Consider the following 13,359-nt stretch of genomic DNA (forward strand, 5'->3'; position numbering starts at 1 on the left):
TTCAGTTCTGTGAATTGGCCAAATCTCGCTGAGTTTTAGTCCGTCTCAGAGGGTTGAGATGATAATATCAAACTATACTTCACTTAGAAATTAGTGAAAATGAAAAGCCTTACTGTAAAAGACTTTTACTGCCTATTTAAACGTAAACTGAATTTAGTCTGCTCACTAAAGAAGACTCGTATATTGAATTATCTTTTCATGTATGTTTCCAGCATTCAAAGAAAAACCTCAGTATCCACCAAGCCAGGCTCAAGCAGTTCTCCAAGACAGTCCGCCTGGAGAGTATTCCTATGTGAAATCAATAAGGAACCTATTTAAAAATATTCCTTTTGTCCTTCTATTGATCACTTATGGTAAGTGGTTTTATTTTCGTTGATGTCTGTGTAAACCTTTGAGCATTACAGATTATTTTCTTATAATCTAGTGGTTTGAGCTTTAATTAATGAGATAATGAGATAGGTATATTAACTCTATAATAATAGCATAGTCATAAACTTAAATTTTTAACCAAAAGCAAAAACTTCAGAATGGATTTCCTTACATGTTTTTAGAACAAAAAAAATTTGTGGATATTAAAGAGAGAAGCAGTCTTTTTTTAAAAAATTTTATTTAATTAAAAAAAATTTTTTTATACAGCAGGTTCTTATTAGTCATCCATTTTATACATATTACTGTATATATGTCAATCCCAATCTCTCAATTCATCACACCACCATCCTCCCCCGCCACTTTCCCCCCTTGGTGTCCATACATTTGTTCTCTACATCTGTGTCTCTATTTCTGCCCTGAAACCGGTTCATCTGTACCATTTTTCTAGGTTTCACATATATGTGTTAATATATGATATTTGTTTTTCTCTTTCTGACTTACTTCACTCTGTATGACAGTCTCTAGATCCATCAACGTCTCTACAAATGACCCAGTTTCATTCCTTTTAATGGCTGAGTAATATTCCATTGTATATATGTACTACATCTTCTTTATCCATTCGTCTGTTGATGGGCATTCAGGTTGCTTCCATGACCTGGCTATTGTAAATAGTGCTGCAATGAACATTGGGGTGCATGTGTCTTTTTGAATTATGGTTTTCTCTGGGTATATGCCCAGTAGTGGAATTGCTGGATCATATGGTAATTCTATTTTTAGTTTTTTAAGGAACCTCCATACTGTTCTCCATAGTGGCTGTATCAATTTACATTCCCACCAGCAATGCAAGAGGGTTCCCTTTTCTCCACACCCTCTCCAGCATTTGTTGTTTGTAGATTTTCTGATGATGCCCATTCTAACCAGTGTGAGGTAATACCTCATTGTAGTTTTGATTTGCATTTCTCTAATAATTAGTGAAGTTGAGCAGCTTTTCATGTGCTTTTTTGGCCATTTGTATGTCTTCTTTGGAGAAATGCCTATTTAGGTCTTCTGCCCATTTTTTGATTGGGTTGTTTGTTTTTTTAATATTGAGCTGCATGAGCTGTTTATATATTTTGGAGATTAATCCTTTGTCCATTGATTCGTTTGCAAATATTTCCTCCCATTCTGAGAGTTTTTTTTTTTGTCTTTTTTATAGTTTCCTTTGCTGTGCAAAAGCTTTTAAGTTTCATTAGGTCCCATTTGTTTATTTTTGTTTTTATTTCTATTACTCTAGGAGGTGGATCAAAAAAGCTCTTGCTGTGATTTATGTCAAAGAGTGTTCTTCCTATGTTTTCCTCTAAGAGTTTTATAGTGTCCAGTCTTACATTTAGGTCTCTAATCCATATTGAGTTTATTTTTGTGTATGGTGTTAGGGAGTGTTCTATTTCATTCTTTTACATGTAGCTGTCCACTTCTCCCAGCACCACTTATTGAAGAGACTGTCTTTTCTCCATTGTATATCCTTGCCTCCTTTGTCATGGATTAGTTGACCATAGGTGCGTGGATTTACCTGTGGGCTTTCTATCCTGTTCCATTGATCTATATTTCTGTTTTTGTCCCAGTACCATATTGTCTTGATTACTGTAGCTTTGTAGTATAGTCTGAAGTTGGGGAGTCTGATTCCTCCAGCTCTGTTTTTTTCCCTCAAGACTGCTTTGGCTATTTGGGGTCGTTTTTGTCTCCATACACATTTTAAGATTTTTGTTCTAGTTCTGTAAAAAATTTCACTGGTAATTTGATAAGGATTGCATTGAATCTGTAGATTGCTTTGGGTAGTATAGTCATTTTCACAATATTGATTCTTCCAATCCAGGAACATGGTATATCTGTCCATCTGTTTGTGTCATCTTTGATTTCTTTCATCAGTGTCTTATAGTTTTCTGAGTACAGGTCTTTTACCTCCTTAGGTAGGTTTATTCCTACGTATTTTATTCTTTTTGTTGCAGTGGTGAATGGGATTGTTTCCTTAATTTCTTTTTCTGATCTTTCGTTGTTAGTGTATAGGAATGCAAGAGATTTCTGTGCATTAATTTTGTATTCTGCAACTTTACCAAATTCATTGATTAGCTCTAGTAGTTTTCTGGTGGCGTCTTTAGGATTCTTTAGGATTCTCTATGTATCGTATCATGTCATCTGCAAACAGTGACAGTTTTCCTTCTTCTTTTCCAATTTGTATTCCTTTTATTTCTTTTTCTTCTCTGATTACCATGGCTAGGACTTCCAAAACTATGTTGAATAACAGTTGCGAGAGTGGACATCCTTGTCTTGTTCCTGATCTTAGAGGAAATGCTTTCCTCTAAGAAAAATGTTTTACACCATTGAAAATGATGTTTGCTGTGGGTTTGTCATATATGGCCTTTATTATGTTGAGGTAGGTTCCCTCTATGCCCACTTTCTGAAGAGTTTTTATCATAAATGGGTATTAATTTTGTCAAAAACTTTTTCTGCATCTATTGAGATGATCATATGGTTTTTATTCTTCAGTTTGTTAACATGGTGTATCACATTGATTGATTCGCGTATACTGAAGAATCCTTGCATCCCTGGGATAAATCCCACTTGATCATGGTGTATGAGTCTTTTAATGTGTTGTTGGATTCTGTTTGCTAGTATTTTGTTGAGGATTTTTGCATCTATATTCATGAGTGATATTGGTCTGTAATTTTCTTTTTTTGTAGTGTCATTGTCTGGTTTTGGTATCAGGGTGATGGTGGCCTCATAGAATGAGTTTGGGAGTGTTCCTTCCTCTGCAATTTTTTGGAAGAGTTTGAGAAGGATAAGTGTTAGCTCTTCTCTAAATGTTTGATAGAATTCACCTGTGAAGCCATCTGGTCCTGGGCTTTTGTTTGTTGGAAGATTTTTAATCACAGTTTCAATTTTATTACTTGTGATTTGTCTGTTCATATTTTGTATTTCTTCCTGGTTCAGTCTTGGAAGGTTATACCTTTCTAAGAATTTGTCCATTTCTTCCAGGTTGTCCATTTTATTGGCATAGAGTTGCTTGTAGTAGTCTCTTATGATGCTTTGTATTTCTGCAGTGTCTGTTGTACCTTCTCCTTTTTCATGTCTAATTTTATTGATTGAGTCCTCTCTCTCTTTTTCTTGATGAGTCTGGCTAAAGGTTTATCAATTTTGTTTATCTTCTCAAAGAACCAGCTTTTAGTTTTATTGATCCTTGCTATTGTTTTCTTTGTTTTTATTTCATTTATTTCTGCTCTGATCTTTATGATTTCTTTCCTCCTGCTAACTTTGGGTTTTGTTTGTTCTTCTTTCTCTAGTTTCTTTAGGTGTAAGGTTAAATTGTTTATTTGAGATTTTTCTTGCTTCTTGAGGTAGACTTGTATTGCTATAAACTTCCCTTTTAGAACTGCTTTTGCTGCATCCCATAGGTTTTGGGTCATTGTGTTTTCATTGTCATTTGTTTCTAGGTATTTTTTGATTTCCTCTTTGATTTCTTCAGTGATCTCTTGGTTATTAAGTAGTGTATTGTTTAGCCTCCACGTGTTTGTATTTTTTTATGTTTTTTCCCCTGTAATTGATTTCTAATCTCATAGCATTGTGGTTGGAAAAGATGCTTGATATGATTTCAATTTTCTTAAATTTACTGAGGCTTGATTTGTGACCCAAGATGTGATCTATCCTGGAGAATGTTCCGTGCCCACTTGAGAAGAAAGTGTAATCTGCTGTTTTTGGATGGAATGTCCTATTAATATCAATTAAATCTGTCTGGTCTATTGTGTAATTTAAAGCTTGTCTTTCCTTATTAATTTTCTGTCTGGATGATGTGTCCATTGGTATAAGTGAGGTGTTAAAGTCCTGCACTTTTACTGTGTTCCTGTCGATTTCCTCTTTTATAGCTGTTAGCATTTGCCTTATGTATTGAGGTGCTCCTCTTTGGGTGCATATATATTTATAATTGTTATGTCTTCTTCTTGGATTGATCCCTTGATCATCATATACTGTCCTTCCTTGTCTCTTGTAACATTCTTTATTTTAAAGTCTATTTTATCTCATATGAGTATTGCTACTCCAGCTTTCTTTCGATTTCCATGTGCATGGAATATCTTTTTCCATTCCTCACTTTCAGTCTGTATGTGTCCCTAGGTCTGAAGTGGGTCTCTTGTAGATAGCATATATATGGGTCTTGTTTTTGTATCCATTCAGTGAGCCTGCGCCTTTTGGTTGGAGCATTTAATCCATTCACGTTTAAGGTAATTATCAATATGTATGTTCCTATGACCATTTTCTTAATTGTTTTGGGTTTGTTTTTGTAGGTCCTTTCTGTCTTTTGTGTTTCCCACTTAGAGAAGATCCTTTAGCATTTTTGTAGAGCTGGTTTGGTGGTGCTGAATTCTCTGAGCTTTTGCTTGTCTGTAAAGCTTTTGATTTCTCCATCGAATCTGAATGAGATCCTTGCCAGGTAGAGTAATCTTGGTTGTAGGTTCTTCCCTTTCATCACTTTAAATATATCGTGCCACTCCCTTCTGGCTTGTAGAGTTTCTGCTGAAAAATCAATTGTTAACCTTATGGGAGTTCCCTTGTATGTTATTTTTCCCTTGTTGCTTTTAATAATTTTTCTTTGTCTTTAATTTTTGTCAGTTTGATTACTATGTGTCTCGGCGTGTTTCTCTTTGGGTTTATCCTGCCTGGGACTCTCTGCTCTTCCTGGACTTGGGTGGCTATTTCCTTTCCCATGTTAGGGAAGTTTTCAACTATAATCTCTTCAAATATTTTCTCAGGTCCTTTCTCTCTCTCTTCTCCTTCTGGGACCCCTATAATGCGAATGTTGTTGCGTTTAATGTTGTCCCAGAGGTCTCTTAGGCTGTCTTCATTTGTTTTCATTCTTTTTTCTTTATTCTGTTCCATGGCAGTGAATTCCACCATTCTGTCTTCCAGGTCACTTATCTGTTCTTCTGCCTCAAATATTCTGCTATTGATTCCTTCTAGTGTATTTTTCATTTCAATTATTGTATTGTCATCTCTGTTTGTTTGTTCTTTAATTCTTCTAGGTGTTTGTTCTTTAACTCTTCTAGGTCCTTGTTAAACATTTCTTGCATCTTCTTGGTCTCCATTCTTTTTCCGAGGTCCTGGATCATCTTCACTATCATTATTCTGAATTCTTTTTCTGGAAGGTTGCCTACCTTCACTTCATTTAATTGTTTTTCTGGGGTTTTATCTTGTTCCTTCATCTGGTACAAAGTACTCTGCCTTTTCATTTTGTCTATCTTTCTGTGAATGTGGTTTTCGTTCCACAGGCTGCAGGATTGTAGTTCTTGTTTCTGCTGTCTGCCAGCACTGTCTTCTTTTGTGAGTTCTCCCAGGGTGTTTTAGGTCCTTTATAAATTATAGTTCTGACCACTGTAAGCATATGGAAAATGTCATCAATAATTCCTTTCTTTGACCCTGTGCAAACTGTCATCTATTTTGACTACTCTATCAAAGTCTCATCCTTCTAGGTCTTTCAGCATACAGACAGATATTCCTCCTAACACTGTAGCTTTGACTGCAGGCACCAACACAATGTGTTCCCTTCAGAGTTTTCTGGCAGAGTATTCTTTCGTCCTTGTATTAACACTGTTTATTAACCAATACCCCCTATTTCTGTCTTACTTGCCTTCAGAAGTCACTCACTGCTATTCTTTTCTTTATATTTTTTGGGGGCAGTGCACACAGGAGTACATAATTGTTTTATAAGTTGTAACAAATTATGCTGTGACCTAAACTCTTACCGTTTTACTGGGATTACTTCCCCCCACCCCTTTTCTTAGTGGAAATTATTAAACACAAAAGTAGAACATTTAATTTAATGAATTCCTAAGTACCCATTATCACCCAGCTTCAACAATTACCAACAGTTCACCAATCTTGCTTTTATTTCCTCTGCTTTTTTCCTGGAATATTTTACCTTTTTATTTTTTTATTTTTTTGGCTTTGGCCACGCTGCAGCTTGTGGGATCTTAGTTCCCCAACCAGGGATCAAACCCGGGCCCTTGGCAGTGAAAGCGCAGAGTCCTAACCACTGGACAGGCAGGGAATTCCCTGGAATATTTTAAAGCAAATACCAGATGTTATATCATCTCATAATTAAATACTTCAGTTCCTTTTCTTAATTTTGGTTACCTCCACTGCTTAGCTTAAACCTAAAATTCATAACTAGAAAGTAGAGAAAATATAGTGGCTCACTGTTACCTAGTAGAGCAAATTCATTTCTTTAGCCTATCATTTAAGGTGGCTTCTTTCCTTCTTTTATACCTCACTGTTTCCCAATACAAAATTCTCTTTTAGCCAAATTTATAAACAACCTTGTGCCACATACACAGAAACACAAACATGCCTTCACATGCATATACACTGTTAATTCTCATCTATGTAATACATTTTGTGCCATTATTTCTTTTACCTGAAATGTGTCCTTTTTTTCCTTAAGCAGTCCTATAAGAGCTAGCTTAACGTTTACCTCACTTATTGTTCATTGTATTATTCATTCATTTATTCATTTATCCTACCAATAATTGTCAAGTATCTACTAAATGTATAATAGTGCCCTAGATGCTGTGTGGATTAGAAAGAAGCATGATACATGATTTCCACCCTGAAATAATTATAATTCAATTGAGGAGATAATGTAAACCTCTGAAAAGTAAACAGTAGTGTAAAAGTTATTTATCAGAAAGATAACAACATAAGAGAAGTTGTATGGCAAGTGCATGCTAAAGGCCTTCAGAATACATAATTGGGACAAGATACAAGAAAGGAAGGGGTGTGGATGGCAGGGAGGGCATCACAGCAAAGATGGTGGTTGAGGCTGGCCTTGAAGGACAGGTTAGATTTGGATAGACAAGGGGGAAGAGGGTAATGGCATGAGCAAGGGCCTTAGATGGCACCGTCTCTGAATATTCTCATTTCTGTGGAGCTTTTATGTATTTTATAGCACATTATTTAGCACCTGATTATGCATAAATAATTAGGTAAAAATTTGTTTAGTTGTTTGAAATTTGTAAAGGACTTCCATATATATTATTTCAGCTAACTTTTTGAGATAGAAAGATTATTATACCTATTTTAAAAATAAAGACTCCCGAGTTCTCATTTCTTTTTCTTTTTTTAAAAAAATATTTAAATATTTATTTATTTGGCTGTGCCAGGTCTTTTTTTTTTTTTTGGCTGCATTGGGTCTTCATTGCTCTGTGCAGGCTTCTCATTGCGGTGGCTTCTCTTGTTGCGGAGCATGGGCTCTAGGCGCGCAGGCTTCAGTAGTTGCAGCATGCAGACTCAGTTGTTGTGGCGCACAAGCTTAGTTGTTCCGTGGCATGTGGGATCTTCCCGGACCAGGGATTGAACCCATGTCCCCTGCATTGGCAGGCGGATTCTTAACCACTGTGACGCCAAGGAAGTCCCTGCGCCAGGTCTTAGTTGTGGCACGTGGGATCTTTGTTGCCGCGTGCGGGATTTTCATTGCGGCATGAGGGATCTTTAGTTGCGGCATGCGGGAATCTTTTAGTTGCTGCATGCGGGCTCTTAGTTGTGGCATGTGGGATCTGGTTCCCTGACCAAGGATCGAACCAGGGCCCCCTGCATTGGGAGCACGGAGTCTTAACCACTGGACCACCAGGGAAGTCCCCTGAGTTCTCATTTCTTAATTCTAAATTTTATTTGTATAGAATTTAAAAGGTACAAAGGACATACTATGAAAAGTCAGTCTTCTCCCATCTCTATCCCCAGGTCATCCACTCCCTGGAAGGAATCACTGTTACCACCTGCAACTTATTTGGTATCATCTGCAATTTATTTGTGAGGCTAGTATAACCTTGATATCAAAATCAGACAGGACAGTGTAAGAGAAAAATTATAGGCCAGTTTTACCTATGAACCTAGATGTAAAAATCCAAAATAAAATATTAGAAAACCTAATCCAGCTATTTATAAAAATGATAGTGCATCCTGACGAAGTTTGGTTTATCTCAGGAGTGAGAAATGATTTAGTACTAGAAATGTATGCATATAATTGACCACAATAAGAGATCAAAGAGGAAAATTTACCCAATGGCTGAGGAAAAGGCATTTGATAGAATACAATACCCATTGGTTAAAGACTCTTAGCCAATTGTGAGAAAAATGAACTTTCTGAACCTGATAAAGTTTATCTACAAAAACCCTATAGCAAACATCATTCCAAAGGCAGAACCTTAGGAACATTACCCTTAAAAATCAATAAGAAGTATCCCTTAAAACAAGGATGCCTATTGTCACCACTTCTATTCAACATCCAACTGAAAGTCCTGGCTGGCCCACTAATACAGGAAAAATTAAAAGTATATGAATTGGAAAGAAAAAAGATGCTATTATTCACAGATAATATGATTATGTATACCAGAGGTCAGCAAACTGTCTTAGGAGCCAAATCCGGCCATTGCCGGTTTTTATAAAGTTTTGTTCACTTACATATTGTCTATGGCTGCTTTTGAACTACAAGAGCAGCAGAGTAGCCACATCAGAGACCATATAGCCTGCAAAGCTAAAATATTTACTGTCTGGTCTTTTACAGATAATGTTTTTGCTGACCCCATGGTCTACAAAATAATTCAAGAGAACCTACAGACTCTATTAGAACTAATAAGGATGGGTTCAGAAAGATTATGAGATACCTAACAATGTGAAAATATCAATTGCATTCTTATAAAAAGATACCTTTTATAATAGCAACCAGAAGTATAAGATGTGTAGGAATAAATCTACCAAAAAGAACTTAATGTAAATCAGCTATACTTAAATGTTAAAAAATAACTTTATAAATTATAAAATTATAAAACATTGAAAGACATAAGAGAAGATCTCAGTTAAGTGGAGGGATATACCATGTTTTTGGAAGACTCAAGATTGTAATAATGCCAGTTAACCTTACAGGACCACTATATTAACAAATGCCAATTATGGATTTGGACTGATGGAAAGGCCAGACACAGACACAGGCTTCAGAAACTGAACAGAGTTTACTTGTTGAAGGAATTAGAAAGAGGGAGTTGGGAAACCCTGTGGAGAGTTCAATAATATTCCCCAGGACAGTTGGAGAAGTTTCTTGACTTGATATTCGTCACCGAAGGGGTGCATAGTTAGGGATCATAGTGTCTGAATGAGTGAGAGTCATATCACACCTTTTGGAATTGTACCTGTCCCCCTCCATGCCTAGTATTATATACAAAAGATAGGAGCAGACTTGTACATGGGATAGTCTGGATAGGCACTACACTCCTAGGACAGGTTTTCAGGATTTTTTAGTGTCCAAAACTCAGGAACCAAATAAACCAAGAAACTTTTGTACCATCGTCTGGGTTTCCCATACATGTTTTAGCTGTAGGAAGATTTCCTTGAACCTGGAGATTTGGGAGCCATGGAATGGGTACCACGCAGTATTACTTTAAAGGGTCTGCATTTGCTCACCCAACCTCACCAATCCTCTCAGCCCCAAGAGTGTCCAGCCTTATGTCTCATCCAGCTGTGGGTCTAGATGTGGTCAATCCAGGTTGCATCACAGCCCCTGAACGAATTTTGTAAGAATTTCTCTCTCTTTCACTGTCTTTGTTTTTGGGGGGGTTTTTTGTAATTTATTTTTATATTGGGGTTTAGCTGATTTTCACTGCTGTGTTTATGCCACTTTACACCCACTTGATTCACTTACAGAGAGATATCAATAAATACTTTTTTAAGATTCTTACTAGTCAGATATATTGTTCTGCGGTGAATAGGCTTGTTGAGTCCAGTTCACTGAGCAATGAGTAGGTCTTGTCTATTACATATTTGGTTTATGGAACAGTATCTGTGCTAATTTCAAACTCTTGGTTTATGCCTCACCCCACCTCACCTTTCCCCTTAAGCAGCCATAAGTGTGTTTTCTAAATGTGTGACTCCGTTCTGTTTTATAATTCAGTTCATGTGTAGCGATTTTTACATTCCCTCTATAAGTGATGTTATGATAAGTTTCTTTTTCTGTGTGACATATTTCACTTAGAATCATCGTGCCTAAATCCACTCATTATGCTGCTACTAACCTTATAACATTGATTTCATGGCTGAGGGATATTCCATTGTACATAAGTACCACAACTTCTTTATCCATTTTTCTGTTTCCTGGGATATTTAAGGTGTACCCGAGTCGAGGTTCTTTTAAACAGAGCAGCCCTAAACTTTTTTTTGAGTTAGGGCTATTTGGAGAAAGCATGATCCCTCACTGTCCCCATCTGTAGCTACTTGCTATCTGAAACTCAGACAAGTACCATACTCTAGATTCAGCTAACAGTATTCTTTGCTATTATAATTCTTTCTTCAGATTCTGGCTATCCTCACTGAGGTCTGGAATAGATTTGAGATCACCGGAGGGTACAGTGCAGTAGAGTACACTGAAGCCTCAGCACAGGCCTCCTTTATTTTCCTTGGCCTCCTCAGGCTAACCTAGCTGGGTCCCTATGCATTCCTGAACTCAGTGGGAAGTGAGTAACAAAGGCTAGTTAGCCAGGGGTTTTTGATAAGATCTTTAGACCTAGGCCTCATCTTGCAATCTCCAACTTAAACAGGGTTTGTAATAAAACTTGGCTAATTCTGAAATTACTGTGAGATAAGTAAGGGCCAAGAACAACAATGGTAATTTTGATAAAGAACAAGGTAAGGAACTAATTCTCAGATATCAAGATTTATAGAGCAGTGGTAATCAAGATGTCATGTATTAGTAAGGGATAGACAATTAGATCACTGGAACAGAATAGAGAGCCCAGGGACCTAGCCCTGTGTATCAGTTGGCATAGGCTAGGTTGTATTATAGCAATGAAACCTTACCAAAAAAAATCTTAGTGGCCAAACACATCAAAAGTTTATTTCTTGCCAATGCTACCTGTTCACTGTGAGTAGGCAGCAAATTACTCAGGGATCCAGGCACATGTCTCCATGATTACTCAGGTAGGAAATGAGAAGTATCACTTTTACTCACCTTTAAAGTCATATGGCCATGCCACTAAGTGCCTGGATAGAGAAAAACTAGAATATTTGCAAACAGCTATGATGACTAGAACATTATGCATATATGAAAACTTGATATTTGTAGAAGAGAATGTACATAGTAAATTGTCCTGGGACAATCAATTAGCCATAGAGGAAAAATAAGGTGAAATTAGGAAATGAATTGTGGATTAAAGATCAAAGGGTAAAAATCAGAACTTTAATTTTTTTTTTTTTTTTGGCCACGCGGCACGGCATGCAGGATCTTAGCTCCCTGACCAGGGCAGGGATTGAACCCGTGCCTCCTGCAGTGGAAGCATGGAGTCTTAACCACTGGACCACCAGGGAAGTCCCCAGAGCTTTAATGTTTTAGAAGCAATAAAGGGAAGGGAAGGGAACCATCTTTAGTATTCTTAAAAGAATTTCCTAATGCAAAAAACATAAACCCTAAATAAAAAGATTGATAAATATATACATTAAAATAATGATATGTTCTAAAAAGACATGACATAGGCTATGAGAAAATGTCTGCAATGCATATAACCAACAAAGGCTTCGTACCCACAATATAAAAGTGACCCCTACTAATCACTAAGAAAAGAGCAAACAGTCCGGGGACATCAGAAGGCATTTATATGTTTGTGTGTGTGTATATTGCTCATGTATGATGCTCAACCTTACTAGTAATTGAGGAAATGCAAATCAAAACCAAAGTAAGATACAATATCCCACACATTCAAATTGGCAAAAAAAAGAAAAAAATTTTTTAATCTGATGCAAACAAATTTGGCAAGGATGTTGAGTAAAGGAACTCTGTTGGTAGTACAGCAAGTCCCCTACATATGAACCTTCAAGTTGTGAACTTTCAAAGATGCAAACGTGCGTTCCATCAACGTCAGGCGTGAGTGAAGTTGCAGCTTGCCCCCCGTCTCCTATTGCTGATGATCCTTCAGCTCTACCATCTCCCACCTCCTCTCCCTCCTCCAGTCAGTAACTCTCCTTGCCTGTTCACTTGATGCCAGCCCCTGAATGTCAGCTGTTGTACTGTACTACTGTACAAGGTACTGTATTGTAAGATTAAAAATGTTTTCTTTATTTTTAGTTTGTTTTTTATGTATTATTTGTGTGAAAAGTATTATAAACCCATTACAGTACAGTACTATGTAGCTGATTGTGTCCGTTGGGTACCTAGGCTAACTTTGTTGGACTTACGAACAAATTGGACTTACAAACCCGCTCTCGGAACGGAACTCGTTCATATGTAGGGGACTTACTATATAAACTGGCACACCCATTTTGAAGAGTAGTTTGGCTATATCTAGAAAGTAGAAGTTTTACTCCTAGGTACATACTTAGAGAAACCCTTATACATAAGAACAAAAACATAGTATTTATTGCAACATTGTTTTAAATAGCAAAAAACTGGAAAAAGCCTTAACATGTCTATTGACTTAGGACAAGAGATAATTAAATGGAAGTATATTCACACAATGTACTATTATACACCAGAGAAAACCGATGAGCTAGAACTAAAAGTATCAACATGGTTAAATCTCAAAACCATGATATTGAGTGATATGAGCAAATTGCAGATGGATACTAATATCATATTATTTATATAAAATTCAAATACATGCAGAATAATTCTAACTATTGTGTGTTGATACACATATGTTATAATATCTACGATAATAAACACCAAGATCAGGATGGGGATTACCTCTGAGGAAGAATAGGATTAAGGAAGGTCTAAAAAAATGAATCTAAAGCAAAAATGGCAAAATGTTAATGTTTAGTAAGAGGGTGATGAGTAAGGGTATTTGTTAAATTAGTCTCTGTACTATTTTGTATGCTTGAAATATTTAATAATAGGAAAACAATAAACTTAAATTTCAGCTAGGTTAAAAGACTTAGACCTAAAGTTACACAACATATGTGAAGAAACTCCATGATTCAAATCTAATC

At 36.5% G+C, this 13,359-nt stretch overlaps 2 protein-coding genes across 4 annotated transcripts in view; one reads left to right on the forward strand and one right to left on the reverse strand.

Moving 5' to 3' along the window:
* The window catches only part of SPATA45 (spermatogenesis associated 45), a 46,407-nt gene extending 38,514 nt beyond the window's left edge, over window positions 1-7,893 (reverse strand). The window contains exon 1 of the mRNA XM_082400996.1: window positions 7,440-7,893. The gene's annotated coding sequence lies outside the window, so the exon portion shown is untranslated. The remainder of the gene's footprint in view (window positions 1-7,439) is intronic.
* Window positions 1-13,359, forward strand: part of FLVCR1 (FLVCR choline and heme transporter 1) — a 38,170-nt gene that overhangs the window by 12,278 nt on the left and 12,533 nt on the right. For all 3 annotated transcript variants that reach the window (XM_082400057.1, XM_082400056.1, XM_082400058.1), the window contains one exon: window positions 213-353. In XM_082400057.1, coding sequence (XP_082256183.1) covers window positions 213-353 — 141 coding nt within the window. The remainder of the gene's footprint in view (window positions 1-212; window positions 354-13,359) is intronic.

This window comes from Balaenoptera borealis (genome assembly GCF_965194805.1).
Source record: "Balaenoptera borealis genome assembly, chromosome: 1".
NCBI lineage: Eukaryota > Metazoa > Chordata > Mammalia > Artiodactyla > Balaenopteridae > Balaenoptera > Balaenoptera borealis.